This window comes from Ovis canadensis, chromosome 19 (assembly GCF_042477335.2).
Source record: "Ovis canadensis isolate MfBH-ARS-UI-01 breed Bighorn chromosome 19, ARS-UI_OviCan_v2, whole genome shotgun sequence".
Classification (NCBI taxonomy): domain Eukaryota; kingdom Metazoa; phylum Chordata; class Mammalia; order Artiodactyla; family Bovidae; genus Ovis; species Ovis canadensis.
In genome coordinates this window covers 70,566,381-70,585,435 of record NC_091263.1, presented here as the reverse complement: position 1 = coordinate 70,585,435, position 19,055 = coordinate 70,566,381, and the positions used below count along the sequence as shown (strand labels likewise).

General features: G+C 39.8%; 1 protein-coding gene across 21 annotated transcripts in view; it reads right to left on the bottom strand.

Moving 5' to 3' along the window:
- TMCC1 (transmembrane and coiled-coil domain family 1) overlaps positions 1-19,055 on the bottom strand; it is a 156,545-nt gene that overhangs the window by 67,977 nt on the left and 69,513 nt on the right. For 2 of the 21 annotated variants that reach the window (XM_069560962.1, XM_069560963.1), the window contains exon 6: positions 12,737-12,935. The exons of the other annotated variants lie outside the window; for them this stretch is intronic. In XM_069560962.1, the coding sequence (XP_069417063.1) occupies positions 12,737-12,775 (39 nt within the window). In that variant the 5' untranslated portion in view covers positions 12,776-12,935. The remainder of the gene's footprint in view (positions 1-12,736; positions 12,936-19,055) is intronic. 21 annotated transcript variants of the gene reach the window in all.

The following is a 19,055-nucleotide window of genomic DNA, read 5'->3' as shown; positions in this document are numbered from 1 at the left end:
TATGGCATCCACTAACTGCACGTGGTTTTTAAACAAAGTTTAAAATTCAGTTTCTCATTCACACCAGTTGCAGTTCAAGGCTCAACAGCCACATATGGTAGGTGACTATTACACTGGACAGCAGAGATACATTCCCATCCTCACAGAAAGTTCTATTGGAAGGAGCCGTAATCTTAGACAAAACTTCTTAACACGCTATTTACATCATGGGTTTTCTTGGTAAATATTTAGTAAGAATATGGGCTGGATTGCTAACACTTAATCAAACCAGTCTGAAATCTTTATCTGGACATCGAAACATTCCAGGCTTGGCTTCATCAAACTTTTCTTTGCCAACACATACTCTGTTTGCCAAACTGTTCTCAGTGATCACGTAGTGAACAATGCTCATTATCACATTCATTCATTCTTTCATTCAATAAATAAACCATGTGTGAGACACTTACAGATTCCAGGAATACTGCAGAGAAGGAAACAGGCAATAATCTTCTGACCGACTCTGCTTCCTCTCCGCTCATTGGCTTTCTACCCATCTATCCTCCAAAGCCCATCTTCTTCAAGCTCTCCTAGCTTATCTTCCCCTCTCAAAGTTCGCAGGGCACTGGTACACAGCCCACATTTGGGCACAATTAAGTAAAACTTAGTTTTATATTCTTTCATGCTTTATCATCCCAACTAGAATTCAATCTACTTAAGGAATTTGGCATTTACTACCAAGAGAGGAGATATTTCTGTGTTAATATGAATTTAACTAAAATCAAAGAGTTATGAGACACTGAAATCTTATTTTATATATCTACTAAGTAGGACAATAACATTTGTTCTATCTAAATCATAGAATCAAACTAAATAAGAGTGAATAACTTCGATTTTTCTTGTTGGCAAGAAGAAATCTCTAGGGATTTGTTATTTATAAAAAAGCTGAAAAATAAAGAGTAGGCAAAAGGTTACTTTGCTGTTGTTACATTCAAGGGAAATGATGAAACCACTTTAAAAAAGTTACACACTAAGATTTCTGCTCAACAATAAAATACAATGTTCCATGGAATATTACATTCTTAATTCAGGATGGCTCTTTTCTTTCCTTCCATTTTTTTCAAAGAAACAATTCATTCACGTTTTCAATAAACAGGAACTAGGCATCTACTATACCCTAGATGCTGAAGATACGTTAATAAAATAGACAGACACTCTCCAAGGAATTACATTCTTGAGGTTGGGGCAGGGAGGGAGAAAGAAAACAGATAAATTAGTAAACTGTATAGTATATTAGTTATTGTACACTAAAAGGTAATAAATGGTAGGAGTAAAAAATAAAACAAGGAGACATCCTAATTTAATATTTTAGAGTGCTCAGGGAAGGTCTCACTAAGAAGATCTGACAAGACAATACCTAAGGTAAGATCTGAAAGCAATGACCACATGAATGATGTGGCTCCCTGGAGAAAGAAGAACCCGGAGACAGCAGAGTACAGGGCAAAGGTTCTGAGGGAGGAGAGTGCTTGGTACGTTCCAGGAATAGCTAGAGGGCCAGTGTCAAGGAAATCAACCTGAATATTCATTGGAGGGACTGATGCTGAAACTGAAGCTCCAATACTTTGGCCACCTGATGGGAAGAGCTGACTTGTTGGAAAAGACCCTGATGCTGGGAAAGACTGAAGGGGGGAGAAGAGGACGACAGAGGATGAGATGGTTGGATGGCATCAGTGACTCACGGACATGAGTTTGGGTAGGCTCCGGGAGTTGGTGATGGACAGGGAAGCCTGGCGTGCTGCAGTCCATGGGGTCGCAAAGAGCTGGACGCGATTGAGCGACTGAACTGACCTTAGTGTGGTCAGAGAGTTAATGAAGAAACAGACTGTGTAGGGCTCTAAAGACCAGGTACAAGTGAGTGACAGAGGAAAACACTGGAGAGTTTTGATCATATGAGTAATATCATCTGGCTTAAGTTTTATTAGGATTATTCTGTCTTTTGCGATAAGAAAATTCTAATGGGGAAAAGTAGATGCTAAAAGACTCGTTAGGAGGTTAACGCAGTAATTCAGGTGAAAGAGGGTGTCAACAGAGAACAGATATTGGCGAATTCTAGATACGTTTAAAAGTGAAGTCAAGAGGATTTGTTGATAAACTGGGAGTGAGAAAGAGGCATCAAAGGTGACTCAAAGATTTCGGGCCTGAAGGGTGGAGGTGTTAACTGTGAAGGAAAAGTGCAAGGGAACCAGGGAGGGGAAAGGATACCAGAAGCTTAGTTTTGGACATATTTCGTCTCAAATGTCTGTTAGACATCCTAATGGAGATGTCAAACAGGCAGCTGAATATACGGGTCTGGAATTCAAGGGAAAGATCAGGACTGAGATTATACACTTGGGAAGTGTCAACATATAATGGTACTCAGCACTGTAAAGCTGGATGAAATCACCAAGAAAGTAGTAAAGTGGACTGAGCCTAGGCTATAGCTACATAATTAAAAGATCAGGAAAGGAGACTGACTGGTGAGGACCAGTAAGGTGGAAGAAAAGCCAAGAGTATGATATCCTGACAGCCACGTGAAGAAAGTGTTCACTGAGGACAGAGCGACCGGCATGCCCCATGCTCAAATCAAGAGGTGACTGAGAACTGAGGACTGGATTTAGCAACACAGCGGTCACACTGGAGGTCTTGGCAAAGCATAAGCAGGGAAGCGACACAAATGAAATGAATAGCCATGCTGGAGTCCAGGTCTCTGTGCTTCCACGTCTCCAAAGCTATAGGGTTAGAGTGGTAATGACAGACACAGCAGTCTCCCTCACTGCTGACTCCTCCTTTGACTCTCATGGGAACTATTTTCACTTGAATAGGACTTGGGAAAAAAGGCCGAAGGGCATCTATTGGGAAAGTTTACCATCCTTCCTATGACCTTTCAGGTCAGTTGCTCAATACAATTTGATTATCATGAGCTGTGATATGTTATTTTCCTTTTTTTGTTTGTTGTATTTGAGAATAGGAAATATGGAAGGTAGTAGTAGATAGTGCTTCCACTTATCACCTAAAGCTTGAGTATTCCTGACAACTTCAATGGCAGAAAATGAAAAGTTGCTTAAAAACTCAGCTAACTTAGATGCCAGAATGGGGAATTCCATTTAGTTTGTCCTTTAAGATAAGCTATTTTATAGTAGCCATTTTCCCTTTCTCTTAAATTAAAAACTAGGCAAGGTGACTCTGGAAGCCACCAGTATATTCAAACACAAGTGTGTTTTTGTAGGGGTAGGTTTATCAAACCAAGAGACAGCTCAAGAATGAAGTATGAGAGCTTTTTCTCAGTTTAGCCCAACAGAAAGATGTCAGCTCTTAAAAGTCTCCATATTATAATATCGAAATACCTAAATGTATTTGTTCATTGAATAATAGAGAAAGGAAGTTTCATTACGATTTTAGTTTCTAAGTAGTGCTGTCTTTATGCAGGAGTCTAAATGACAAAGTCTACAGAGGAACAAATTCTTGCATCTCCAAAGTCCAGGAAAAAGGCAGACATAACACAGACAGCTTCCCAGTCAGTATAGCTCTAGCATTTCTTTTGTGATCGCTTTTTCAAAGGATGTAGCACTTATGAAAGGTGGCTATCACCACTTGACACCAAGCTTTCTTTATAAGGTGAAGAGAGAAGGCCTCTATATTCCAACAGGCAACCAAACAGAGAAAAGAAGACTGAAAGGCATGTCTTCCTGCACACAGACATGAACAAAATAGATCGACATAAAGTTCACATAAACTTTACCATAAAGTTTTCATGATGGGGGTGCGGGGAACAGTAAGAAATACAGATGACAATAAATAAACCAGAAAACCAGAGGGGGTTAAAGAAAAGAAACTCAAAGGGAAATAAGGAGAGCTGGGGAACAGTGTGTAGGGGTGGGGAGGGGGAGTAATTTTGCTGTTTTAAAGAAAACAGCTAAAGCCTTGCTGAAGAGGTGACCTCTGAGCTGAGACTTCAATGATGCACAAGAGCAATCCAAGCAGATGTTGGAGAAACAGGGTCACAGAGGGAAGGGAGAACAAACGCAAAGGGCCCAAGGCTGTGCGCGCATCTGAGAAAACAGCAAGGCAGCGGGTGCAGCTCGGGCGGTCTGAGTAAAGGAAAGAGCAGTAGGACGTGAGGTCATTGCTCACCTTCACATACAACCTCCATTTACTAAGTTCCAGGTTCTCTCCAAGTCAGAAAACACACAGAATTTCTACTCTTTGCCCTACAATTTCTTGAAGTCGCAAGGGTTGGGTGTTATCTCATTACAGTGATCAATAACATCATTTCGTAAGATTCGAAACTAAAATAATCACTTACCACTAGACACTGAATAGCTTGGGTCACATTCTCAATTTTCTCCAAAGAGAAAGTGTTCACTGAAACCAAGCTTTATGGCTAGTCTCCTAAGTCTCAACACACAGACACACACAGAAACACCCTGCAACCCAGACAGAATGGGCGATTCTACTCAGGTGCTGTGCGCACCTGAGATACATTTCACCAAGTGACTAGAAGACAGGGAGAGAATGTTAGAGACGTATGTTAAGACTCTGCAGTTGAAATTCCATACATAATACTAAGCGGAAATCTTCAACAACCCACATACATTATCTGGAAGACTGTTTCCTGGATTTACCCCTACAGAAGTTAAGGAATTTAGGATGACAACACTGTTCATTGATTGGTTGGCTGTCAAGTCACTCAGCCATGTCCGACTCTGCAACCCCATGAACTGTAGCCCACCGGGCTCCTCTGGCCACAGGATTTTCCAGGCAAGAATACTGGAGTGGGTTGCCATTCCCTTCTCCAGGGGATCTTCCCAACCCAGGGATCGAATCCAGGTCTCCCACATTGAAGGCAGATGCTTTACCAGCTGAGCCACAAGGGAAGCCCACACTGTTCATTACTTTGGTTAAATTTCCCCACAGAAAATATAAACTAACTCTCGGATTAGATTTTTAAAGGATGTTCACATTAGAACTTCCCCAAACAAACAGGTATTGAATATGACATAGCTCTCCCTCTTAAAACCATTCCTGGTAATCTTGCCTCCTTCGTGGAATATTTTCCTCCTGTCCTTCCTTCACTGACATCAATGATACGCAAAGGAAGGGGTTCCCCTGGAGTATGCATCAGAAAGGTGAGGTATTTATCAGGTCACTCCCCAAAGTACTACTACCTTAAGCCTAAGTCACATTCTTACAGTATTAGTATTAATATGTTGGGGCTAAAGGGGAAGGGACAGTTGAGAACCACTAATCCAAATCCTCTGAAAGTGAAAGTTACTGCTCAGTCGTGCCTGACTCTTGACGACCTCATGGACTGCAGTCTGCCAGGCTCCTCTGTCCATGGGATTTCCCAGGCAAGAATACTGGAGAAGGTAGCCATTCCCTTCTCCAGGGGATCTTCTCAACCCAGGGATCGAACCTGGGTCTCCCACACTGCAGGCAGATTCTTTACTGTGTGAGCTACCAGAGAAGCCCTTAAATCCTTTCAGTTCAGTTCAGTCGCTCAGTCGTGTCCGACTCTTTGCGACCCCATGAATCACAGCACGCCAGGCCTCCCTGTCCATCACCAACTCCTGGAGTTCACTCAGACTCACGTCCATCGAGTCAGTGATGCCATCCAGCCATCTCATCCTCTGTTGTCCCCTTCTCCCCCTGCCCCCAATCCCTCCCAGCATCAGAGTCTAGGTCCAGGTAAAATCTCACTTCCTCTATGGGGCTTCTCAAGCCTACCTCAGGTTCAAAACAATAGTCTATAAAAATAAAAAGCTTATTTTAGCTTTTTACCTTTTTTACACCCGCCACCCTAGTTATGATGAACTTTCCCTTAAGAGGAGTGGGTTTTGTCCAAGAAAAAGGACTTGAATTCCAACACACCGTCATACAAAGAAAATCTGTATAAGGTAAACTTCCATTATAAGAAATGTGTGTTTCCACAGAGAAATTTTAAATTTTCTCCTGACAAGGAAGAGGCAGAGGAAATGTTTATCATCTCAGCGCTCAGACTCTAACAAGTGTAATTCTCTTGCTAGTTTCAAATCTGAATTATCTGGAGTCGGCTAGCATCTAAACGCTAAGCCTATCCATTAAAGTCATAAACTTATTTTTATTTACTTTAGCCAAGAATAACTGTATAAAATTAGATCTCTCCTGGTATACAACTAGATATTTTTTCTGGCATTTGCGATCTAAAGTCATTTTTCTTGGGACTATAATCTAGCTCACAAACAGATCACAGAATTTTGCATCTTTCAGGGATCCCAGATAACACTTTTCAGATGAGGAAAAAGCTTCAGAGAGGTCAAATTACTTGTCTAAAGTCACACAGCCAGCCACAGTTCACTTAACTTCAGTAAGATATACTTTTGGGATAAATTTTATTAAATCAAAATGAAAGCCATGAAATGTTTATTATATGTGTTACCTTTGGATTTTAGACACTGCTGGCTTTAACATGGATTCTTCTCAAACACTAAACTTCTAATACACACAAAGTAATCTACTTCTTACAAAACACTAGCTGGAAACAGACTGAAATTTAATAGCAATTTCCTGTGCTACCACAAAGTAAGTTCAATTTGCACTCTTCTTGTTCAACATGTTTTGCAGCAGGACTGTTACAGGTCCATGTATACAGCAGAGGTTAGCCTCGCTAACCCCAGGGTGTCCAAAAGGGCAAATTCTTTTAATTTTCTCATGTAAGCCAAATCAAGAGTATTTTAGTAAGTATTACATACAACTTCTATATACAGATATAACAAGTAAAATGTCTTCTTGCCTTTATATACCATTCCGCAAACGGTATATAAATAGTACGGTTAACTCCAAACAGGTTCATCTAAAAAAACTTTAAAGGGTTAGTAACCCTGTACTACAAACTTCTATGTTACATGCAAAAGCTATCTTCAATCTGAGAATAACATCGATGGTTGGGATAAAGTTCCAAGCCCAGAAGACTATCACCTTTAACCATTAACCTTAAGTAAACTACTGGCAATGGTTTTCACTGAAGAATAATGAAATTCAATTCTACATTTTGATCTTTAAACACATTTAACTCAGACTGTTATCTACGAAAGTGTATATACATGGTAAATAATTTTTAAAAACCGAGTCTCCTTCCTACCCCTAACCCAAGTTTCCCAGGTCCTCTTCTCAGAGGCAATCACTGTTACCTATCCAAAGATAGAGGGGTCTATGTGTACCAAAAAAAGGGTGTGTGTGTATGTGTGCCTAATTGAAAATACAGTTTTAAAGAACCATCACTTCTTTTCAAATATACTTACAGAATGACAGAATAATGAAGACACCATAATCTTTAATACAGTGCTTTAATATAGTGCTTCACAGTTTCCAAAGTGCTTTCAAGGATATCAGCTTATTGATTTTCAAAACTAACAGTTCTTGGTAAACAAGTTCGAACTTCAAAGAATCTAATAGAGTCATTTAATATAGCCATCTCACTTAGGACAATGATATTCAAGGCGACACCAAATGAAAGTTATGTACTTAAAAAACAAAAAAGCAACACACTCCCAAGGAGATTTTACTATCTGCTCTTGGTAACATATTCCAGTCTCTCAGATCTACAGCCAATAACTTGTTATTTTTAAAATTTAAACTGGCATCAACATCATGAAAACATTTCAGAATTATATAATACACGTATTTTTAAATTAGTTTTCTACTTCAGCCTATTATCGCCAATATATTTGAACAGGAAAGCCATGCTCTATTTCTTACCTATTCCCACCACATCCACAATACATGGAACTGATTTTACTAGGGTCTCGTTTCATGTAACAGTAGAGCAGCATCCACCAGTCTTCTTATTTTGGTTAAGTAATATATCAGAATGATCTTATAATGCTGATGACACTACTACCTCATTTAAGCCTCCAAAATACAAACATAAACCACTATATTTCCAAGTATGAAACTAGTTGATGTCTGAAGTAACTCAGAGAAAACTGAATTTTAAAAGCATGAAAAAGAGAGGTATACATTTCCATTACTTAAAAGCATCCATCTGGTACTGACTCCCACGCCTATACATAAAATACTACTTTGCTGTACCGATATAGTATTTATCATTCAGTTCAGTTCAGTTCAGTTCAGTTCAGTCACTTAGTCGTGTCCAACTCTTCGCAACCCCATGGACAGCAGCATGCCAGGCCTCCCTGTCCATCACCAACTCCTGGAGTTTACCCAAACTCATGTCCATTGAGTCAGTGATGCCATCCAACCATCTCATCCTCTGTCATCCCCTTCTCCTCCCGCCTTCAATTTTTAGAAGGGTTCAAAATATTTTCTTTCTAATTGTGGTAAAAATACATAAAATTTACCACTGTAGCCATCAAAATACTTTTATAAGATCTTAATTATTTAAAATGGAAATGAGAATCCTTATTTCTTACACATTCATATAATGATTAAATCAATCATGTGCATTATCAGAGGTCACAAACCCAGAAAGCAAGCAGAAATTCAAAGGAAACTGCATTTGAGAATATAACAGTTTTTTATTAAGAATTCAGATTATGATCAACACTTCTCTAAATGTTAAGTTTCTTAAGCTGGTACCAAACTGACACCTAATAACAGGGCAGTCTCAAATGTAGGAAGGGCAAGAATAAATTTCTTAGACAAAAATACCTTCAAGTGCTCTACAAGTCTGAATTAAATAACTTCAATAAATAAGTCAACAGATGAACTGGGGGGAAAAAAAGTCCCACATCTCCTATTTCTCAGCCATTAATCTCTTCACAGGGCAACCCAGAATTTACTGGTATGATTTTTATATTCTATGTTTTATGCCATATGAAAAATTTTAATATAGCCAAAGAAAGATCTCCAACTGAGTAGGAAAGAAATGTGGTATGATTGAAAAAGAATCAAATCATCTTTGATGTACTATTATTTTAATTATCTGTTATATAGAAAGTACATTCTGTGTGGCTTTACTTGTCCTAAAGGAAGTAAGCCTCCTGTGTAAATGTGAAAATAAACATGAACCCCAAACAAAGCTCAAGCTATTATTTTAGAACAAACATTATCCTGCATTTTAGAAAGGTCAGAACATACATGTTCACATTTTCTTACATATACATTAACAAACAGTCGAAGGCTAAACAAGAAACTGGTTACCTACGGAAGCAGGGATTTTAAAGAGTTGAAAAGACATGGAAGCAAGAGTTCACAATTATATAATTTTTATTTGTGAATCACAGAAATGATTGTCATTAAAAAATAAAAGTATGTTTTTCTTACTGAAACAATCATAAAGCTATTTTCTCAAAGCCTCCTCAGCATTTATCATACTTTCTAAATCTTGCTGAAACAACCTTAAAGCTATTTTCTTAAAGCGTCCTCAGTAGTTATCATACCTTCTAAAAACCTAAAGTTTCTGAAATAGAAAAGACTGATTTTCTATTACCCATGTAAAGTGGGGCGGGGAGGGGGGGACGACAGCACAGCCAAGAATGAGTTAAAATAAGACTGTCTGAATGTTTAATTCATTGTATTAACATTATTAAATATTATTACAGAAACTCAATAGTAAATTCTTCTCCTTAATAGACATTTTTAAAAAGGCAATATAGTTCATAACGTTTCATTGTAAGTACATGCAGTTAAGCTTCAATTTACATTTAATACGGCTTTATTAAATCAACTATTTTACTCAAATCAATATGTTTCTCTGGCCAAATAATGTAACTTTGTAGAAGACACTTACCAAGTGTGACTGATAAACCCTTTCAAACATTAATTTCAGCCCTGTGGGGTTGCTCCTTAAGAAATTACCTAAGTTATTACTATGCTGTTTTCTATACGCATGGAGAGAGATCACAGACCATGACAGGAGGCCAGTCAACATGCCAGGAATTTAGGGAGGCAGGTGGTGTGCGGAGACAGAACGGGCTTGGAGTTAGACCTAAGCTGAACCTGACACTCTATCTCTGGCTGATCCTGGGAAAATGAATTTCTCTGAACCTGTTTCTTAAATGGCAAAATGAAGCTGGTATCATCTAAGCTGAAGTATCATTAAGAGAAGTAACTGTCATGTCCAAATTAGCAAGTTTCAGACTATTTCAGCTGGCTCATGAAGAGGACTTAGGGGAAAGCTTTCCTTAGTATTTTTGAAGTCACATGTGAGAAAACTTTAAAGGAAGAAAATAATTTAAAACGGCAAAGGAAAGGAACTAGAAGGCAAAGAAAAATAACTTGTCTGAGGCACGTAACTGGGATCTGGTCAAAGAGGACAACTGAGCATGTCTCTTTTTAATGAAGATTTTTACTTCATCTATTTAATTTGCTCCCTCCTTTTTTACTTAGTTCAGATGTCAATATCCATTAGCCTGGAGGAATCATGTTAATATTCTAGGGCAAACATCCAGTGTAAGTAAACATGACTACCAAAGGTAAAAAGTGTCTAAATTAGATACTGGGTTTGAAATCACTGCAAACATGTATAAATACTTTCTTTCAACAAATTCCCAACAAAATTTAAAGATGATCATCTGAGTATTTCTTCTTGTCAAGATAGGAAATTGCTTTTTAAAATGAGATCATTCTAAGATAAATCTATATTTGTGGAAGATTATTCCTTATTGGAAAAAACACTTGTTCCTAAAGTTGGAATCATATGAAACTATCATTGTTCAACTGTTTTTGACCTGCAAATAGCCAATTTCACTTTGAGTGTTCAATGTGTGCTAGAAATACCATGCACTGGGGTACAACAGGGCCTCTGTTTTCAGGTAATGTGGGTTTAGCCAAAAAGACAGAATAGAGGCACTGTGTATTCACTGTAGTTTAAAAAAGAAGTTTTTTTGACATAGACTTTCAGTTTCTACTCCATATTTCAGGGCCATACAGAAACAATTAAGAATATTATTTTTTTCAATTCATTACTGCATTTTTTCAATTATTACTATGTTAAGGATAGAAAACAAAATTCCTTAGATTTAGTCCTCACCATCCAGTTTAGGACCCAGAAACCATGTTAAAATGGAAAGGGATGTTAGAAAAAAGAACTGAAAGAGGTTATCTCTTGTATAATTTGTATATATTTTCTAGTATATAATTTGTACCTTTTATTTCTTCATGTTATAGAGAAGATGTGCTCCTAGCTCCCCTAAGAACATTTTTCCCCCCTATAATTCATGGTCAAGAGTAGAGTACAGAGTGAAATGAATATTAAAAGTTCACAAAATAATTGGGAGAGAAATACTGACAGCAAAATACCTAGAGAGCAGTTATTTCCTAATTAGAAACTTATCACCTAGTTCTCAATTGTTTCAAAAACTCTTATGCAGAAACGTCAGTGCTCTGACAATCTATACATCTTCCACTTTTCAGTTGTACTATATATCTGAAAACACGTGGTTCTGGAAGTTCACATGAAGGAGATACAAAAATGACTCTTTTTATTGTTAGGGAGAAATGTTGAGGCTTCCCGTTTCCTCACTCCCATCATACATAAACCTGGAATGAAGACATGGGAAGCAAGGAAAATTTATTCTATAATAATACTCCAAAAAAGTCCTTGTTCAGCTTGGAGATCCAAGAAAAAAGATGACTTTTGACAAAGGGATGGAGGCAAGAGCCTTGCTCATTTCTGCCTGAATGCACACATCTTACACTGAGGTCACCTGTGAGGAACTAAAGGTTTCCCCTTAAGATAGTAATGCTTTTCAGGATTTAACAATTCTGACTAACCACTAACGAAGTGTAGAATACCTACTGATTTACTATTTGCTTTAGCTTTTGTCTGGACAGAGGCGCTATAGTGCATAGGGTTGCACAAAGTCAGACATGACTGAAGTAACTTAGCACGCATGCATGAAGAGGATGGACTCTGACACAAATCCAGCCACCCAACTGCTACATTTTTCAAAAAGAGCTTTTCAAACAGAATAATTTTTGAAATAGGCGCAACTCTTAGCACACCTGTCTTCTCACTAGTTTCTGCACTGACTTAAGAGAGCTCCATAAATGGTGAGCAGAGGGCTGGCCACTGCCAAGTGTGATCCATAAAACCAGCAGCCCCTCTTCTCAGAGAGCTTTGCTTTTTTTGTTTTTGTTTTTTTTTAATTTTCAATTTGATTTTCTCGGATTAAAATAAGTTTTCCCCCAAAGCTGCACACATGAAATGTGTTTTGTCAGCACAACTCAGGAAAAATTGATTCCTCAGCCTTCCAGCGACTGCCTGTCACCTGCTCCTTAAATGAAGGCGTATGTGAGTTTCTTAATACCACCACTCACCGTAACATCCTCAGGCTGGTCACACTTACCGAACTATTTTCTGGGAGCTTTCCCCAGTTTGACATTTATTTTTGTATGAAAGCACTGATTCCACAGACCAATAAGGTTTTCTCATTTTGGTCAAGAGCGGCTACATGAGTTGCTAATTAAACATGGGCACTTTTTACCCACTATTCTCTCTTTCCCCGCACACACTCTAGAAACCCTAAGTGAGAAGCGGACTACAACTTCCTCCAGATTCACAGATGACAGCTCCCCTTTCGAGGGAACAAAATCTGGGGTTCCCAGTGCAGGCTTCAACCTTTGTGTCTGTCTGAGGAAAGAACAAAAGGCAGCGCTTCCTCCCCCAGCCCCTCCTCAGCTCGGAGGAGGCAGGTTTGACAGAAGAACCGTGCCGGAGGACAAGGAGACCACGCCGGAGCCGGCGCGAGCTCCCCTCCACACGCACACCCGAGCTACCCACCTTGGATAGCTGCCTCCTGAGGCTGAAGCGCTGAACCATGGTCACCCTGAGGACTCTTCACACAAAGCGATCCACCAAGGGAAGGGCTTTTTCCGAGGCCGCTTCTTGCAAAAGTCGGTGGCAAAACATCTTGCAGGCTAGCACGGGAGCCGGAGGAACGCGCCGGGAGACTCAGCAAACTTGGAAGCCCTTCATTGTTCTAGGGGAGACAGGGCAGAGCCCACGTCGGAGGGGGAGGGCGGGATCCCGGCTCTGCGAGAGCGAGCACTTCCTGTGAGTCAGCCGAGAGGGGTCCGGGCAGAAGGACCACCCCTTCCCTTCCCACCAGATCGCCGGCAGGCGGCCAGGGGAGCCGCCCGGCCGCGGTGCCACCTGAGAGCCGGGGACAACCTGGCTCTCGAGCGGGAGGGGGAGCGGCGCGCTGGGGTCGGCAGGCACCGCTCTGCCTGCAGGAGCCGGGTCGCTGCGCCGGCGCCTCCCCCGGGGCCTCCCAGGGGCGGGGGTCCGCGGCCCCGACAGCACCCCCTGCTCAGGCTCCACCGCAGGTCGGCTGCAGGGCGAAACCCTGGGAGACGAGCCCCGCTTGGAGGAGAGGAGGAGTCTCTCCCCGGTGGCTCGGCTCGGCAGGCAGCCGTCCGGCTTTGTCTAAGCGATGGGCCAAGCCTTTCCTCTTACTCATGGGGAGGGGCCCGGGGCAGGAATGTCAGGTGCGGGGCGACTTCAGCTTCGTCACGAAGTTAAAACAACCTAAGCCTGTCTCCTGGGATGCTTGCCCTCTCTCATTAGAACAAGGTAGTAACTTTAACGACACGTCTACATACACAAAAGGAACAGATCAGGCTGAATTAATGAAGGTAGAAAGGTATGAAAAAATGGCAATGGTGAGGGCAGTGCCAAAGATTAAAAAAATCCATGTGTATTTTGCTGTCATTTACTAGTCTCTTCCTATCTATTGGATTCTGCTTCCAGACGGCCGATGGGAGGATACAGCGTCATTTTAATGAAACTTTCCACACTATATGCGCCTCTGCAAATTTTTCATGACTTCTGAATGAATTTAATAACTGACCAAGGCAGAATTTGGGGGCATATATTAATTTTTCTCTGAGCCTGTGACTCTCAATTCCCTGTCACATATGAACACCTGTCAGGCTACATAAAGCCTTTGTGTAATGAGCCTACTATGTGCGGTTGTTGTGTTGAGCATGTCACATCTATCATCCCATTGACTTCTCAAACTCGGTGAAATAGGTACTAAAATCCAACTATGATAAGTAAAGCAGGGATATTCTCTCTAAAAATCTCAATATTATTATGAGTAAACCATACAGTATTTCTAAATTTCTTTTCTTCAAAAGAGAAAACTGAAAAACGAGTTTGAAAAGATCTTCATGCAATGGATATCCTCAACTGTGCCCGAATCACATACCACTGTTTCTACTTATCAGCAAATATGATGACCAGTCTTTAAAAATTCATCTAAAATATGACACATTTCAGAGTACCTTAGGAAGAGTAGAAAAGACATACCAAATTAAAAAAAAAATCAGGCTGCCAAGGCTCCCACAAATTTTTCTAACCAAAATGCATACATAAAAAGTTTATTCTACAAACTCTGAATAGAAATGGACTGCACATATTTAACTGAACTTTTTTTGTGTAACTCCAAAGCTTAAAAAAACTATTAGATCAACAGATCTGATTGAAAGTGAAGCCTTCTTCGTATCTAGGTTCAGAGTATGCAATGCAACCTAATATTTAAACTAACTGATTGAAATTTAATTCCAAGTGGAAAGTAGGCTGACAAAGAACTTGAGTTCTGTGTGTTTTGTTTTTAAAAGGTAAGAGTACCATTACCTCCACTTTTCTCCTACAAAGAGAGAAACCAAGTATTCAGCAAACTTCTCCAGGGAAAGCAGAATTAATCCCAAACAGGGATTGAACCCACACTCCTGGCAGTGAAAGCACGGACTTCTAACCACTGGACTGCCAGGGAATTCCCAAGATAAAGTATCTTTAAACATGAGGCATTTCTGATAAAAGCAACTAGAATCCCAGATCACTGCTGTAAGAGTCTTGCTAACCCCACCTCCACAAAAAATAAAAAGAGTAAATAGGAAAAAGAATTAGAAAAAAATGTCAATGATATTTAAGTACACATTAAATATCAATCATAACTGAACAAGGTATACGTCCTCAAAGTGCCAGACACACAAGTGCTAAGTCACTTCAGCTGTGTCCAATTCTTTGCAACCCTATGGACTGTAGCCTGCCAGGCTTCTCTGTCCACGGATTCTCCAGGCAAGAATACTGGAGTGGGCTGCTGTGCCCTCCTCCAGGGGATCTTCCTGACCCAGGAATTGAACCTGCATCTCTTATGTCTCCTGCATTGGCAGGTAGGTTCTTTACCACTAGGGCCACCTGGGAAGCCCATAAGACTTAAAAAGGATGATGTCTCCTTTCTAGGAGGAACCTACTTATTTTTTACCTATTAAAATAAAGATAAATCTCTAATTGTTTAAAATGCAATAAAGCCTGTTAAATATAATTTGAATGCATGACTGCAATTCATTCCTTGATAAAATGATTTAAAAAAACAAACAAACCTGAGAAGATCCTCAGTAAGTTGAGCTGTTAGGGGAAAAATGAGAATCTCTAAATCTGATGTATTTTGAGGCATCTCACAGCTTTGTGGATGAAAATAGTAGACCAAGATCAAAAGCATTAGAACTGGGATTGCTGCTGCTGCTGCTGCTAAGTCGCTTCAGTCGTGTCCGACTTTGTGCAACCCCATAGACGGCAGCCCACCAGGCTCCCCCGTCCCTGGGATTCTCCAGGCAAGAACACTGGAGTGGGTTGCCATTTCCTTCTCCAATGCATGAAAGTCAAAAGTGAAAGTGAAGTCACTCAGTCATGCCTGACTCTTCGCCACCCCATGGACTGCAGCCCACCAGGCTCCTCCGTCCATGGGACTCTCCAGGCAAGAGAACTGGGACTAGAACCCCAAATACCCAGATTTCACAACACTACTCTTCCCATTACATCATGCTTTCTATTTTTAGTAATTTAGAATGCACTTTACAAAGAGCACCACAGAAGATACGTAGTAAACTTTTGTTGCAAACTGTATAATTACTCCATTTTAAAATTTGAACCTTTATACTTTGCTATGAGGGAGTCTCCCTACAGCCTGGCACACCTAAAGTAATATGCTTACAGTTCCTCCCCTTATCTTGCTGGCGTCCAACGTAACAGAGTTCTATTAAATAAATCTTATTGTTCAAACATTATTGTGGGTTTTAACCAGCTTCCTGTGATAACCCAGTAGAAGTAATTGCACAGTGCCAGCTACCAGTCAATCCATAAAACTGTAAGACAGGCTTTCATTATGCAGCACCATGTCATTGCAGAAAGCCCCTCTCATTCAGGCCAAACAAGCATTAATGCCACCAGACAGTACAGAAGGAAACATTCCCTTTAGTTAAGGAGGTTCACAATCCAGTGAGGAAACACAGAAAACTTAAAACAACTGTCATTAATGCGGCAGGTGCTATAACATAGGGACAGAGGAGGCACAAAGAAGGGAGAGATCAACTTCGCAGGGGACGGATAAACTCGGAAAGTAGGAGTCTTTCAGAGTCGGCAGAAATTCTGCAAGTGGACAAGAAAGAGGAAGGGCATTCCAGGCAGAAGAAAAAACACAAGTTAAAAACACAGAGGGGTGAATCAAGCAGTAAGTAAAATTCAGTTTTCCCAAACTAACAACGCACCGTGTTGTAAGTCATAATATTTTCCACAATATTTTTTCTTTGTGGAATGGAATGGGGATTATAACAAAATTCATGTATTCTTTCTTTCTAAATTGCACGTTAGCCATTTTGCTATAAATTGCCCAAACGGGAATACCCCATCATTAACAAATAATCTGACAGGTTCTCTCTTTATACAAGTTATGATTGTTTTAGCTACTGTTTGCCTTTAAAGCAAGGAGAGAGAAAAATCTATTTACAAAAAGTTTAGTAAATAACATCTTCAGTTGCTGCATTTCCTATGGCAGTTCAGGCCCCTTGAATGATATTTCTCTCTTGCAGGAAGAATTTCTTTTGGGAATCCCAAAAACCGTATTTTTTTTTTTTCTTTTCAAAAACCATATTTTATCTACCTAAGAACTGCTTAAGTACCTTATGGAGTTATTTGCAAAGGTTCCAGCCACTGTCAATACAAACAACCCTAAAAGTATACTTTATTTGGTAGTAAGATGTTAACTGATACTGATGACAAAAATAATTTTCAACATCTAATCGTATTTAATACCATAACTAACTCATTGTGACGGCTGATTTAAAGGGCAGCCAACCATGCCAAATTAACATATTTATTTTCATGAACTGGACATAGCTCTTTCAAATACGCTGAATTAAGGTTGCCCCCTTTTACATCAGCATCGTTTGGGGATCTGTGATTATTTTTCCCTGTAAACCCATGCGTGTGTCACCTGCAGTGAATACACGGCAAGGGAGAGGGCGACAAGCAGAGGGAGGGGAGACGGGGAGGAGGACTAGAGAGGACCTGCTAAGTACCAAACAACAACGGCCTGCTGTTGGCTCTTCTGCTAAGAACATACAGCGAGATTATGTATTTGAAATATGTAAACACTATAAAATCACATTCTTAGAACGGTTTACAAGGTGTTTCCTGTGCTGGTCCCCGCTTTCTCTCTCCAGACCTCTCGCATGACCTTCAGCTTCGCTCCCAAGCTCTGCTGACACTTCTGTCCCTTCGGGAAAGCCTTCTCTGTCAGCCTCCATGAGCTGCTTCTCCACCCTGCTGAGTCCTCCTCAAACAGTCATTTCCTTGTCTGTATCACCTTCATCAAAACATAAGCTTCTTAGGGTAAGGAACTCTGGCACCTGCTAGGCCAACTATTCATTAAATATCAATGTTTACTGAACGAATGATTTAAAAATATAAGGCAATGCTTAATGGCTCTATAAAACTTCAAAAGCTTCTAAGACATTCTGGACTTCCTTCTTTCTTCCTCAACCATCTCCCTTACTCTTAAACTCCTGGGTTTTTCCACTTAATTCTTCTTGTTCTCCTATTTCACTTCGTGATTATTAATTTTATTAATTATCTGTCAATTACTTACCTCCCACTTATGACTCTCTATAATTTAACATTTTCCAACAAAATGCTTCTTGTAAAAATTCAGAAAATATGGTAAAATATAAAGAAAATTTGTGAATAATATCACCATACAGAGGGAACCACTAATAGTGTTTGATAAATTTTCATTTGGACTTTTTATTTTTAATTCTGCAAATGATTTATAAATGCTTAACTGTTGTAACCACTATTATCAATTTATCCTTTTTTTACTATGAATTTATATACTATGTACTTATAAAAGTACACAGTATTACATGCATGCTAGCTTGCTTTGTTTTTAACCCAACTAATATCATACCATACATATTATTTGAAACTTCTTTTGCTGTGGTCTGAATGTTGATGTCCCCCCAAAATTCTTAGGTTGAAATCCTAAAACCCAGTGTGATAGTATTAGAAAGCAGGGTATTTGAGATATGCTACAGTCAGCAGGTGGGACCAGTGCTCTTATAAGAGAGATCCCAGACTCTCTAATTCCTTTCAACATGTGAGGATACGATGAGAAGTCTGAGGCCCAGAAGAGGGTCCTCCCCCAGCCACACAGGCACACAGATCTCGAATGGCTAGCATATGAACTGTGTGAAATAAACCCTGGTGCCTATAAACTTCTCAGTCTGTGATATGTGGTTATAGCAACCCAAATAAGCTACGCTATCTGTTTTTAAAAATTCGATTTACTTAGAAAATTCTGACAGCACATATGGATCTCCACTATTTAATTCCTATATAGTATTTCACAGTATAGATGGAAGAATCTATTTGTGCATTTTCTTGATAATCATTTAGATTATTTCCACATTTCTGCTAGTTCAAACATACAAGCCTACTCAGGCCTGCTGTCAGATGTGTGATTCCCATCCCACCCCACCCCCCCGCCCCAGGTGAGACATTAAGATAAGATCCTAGCTATTGAAGGTCCAACTCAAACTCATTTTTTTGGAAGCCACTCCTGTTCACTTAAGTTCACTATCATTTCTGCTTCTGCGTAGCTCATAGTGATGGTTCTTATGCTTTTATATTTTGTGTGTTGATGTTGTCTTATTATACAGTTTTTTATGCATTAAGGTTGCCTTTCATCAAATTAAAAATAAGGACCTTGGAGGATTACACCTCATCTTTTCTGTATCCCAACTGCATAGTACCTTATACA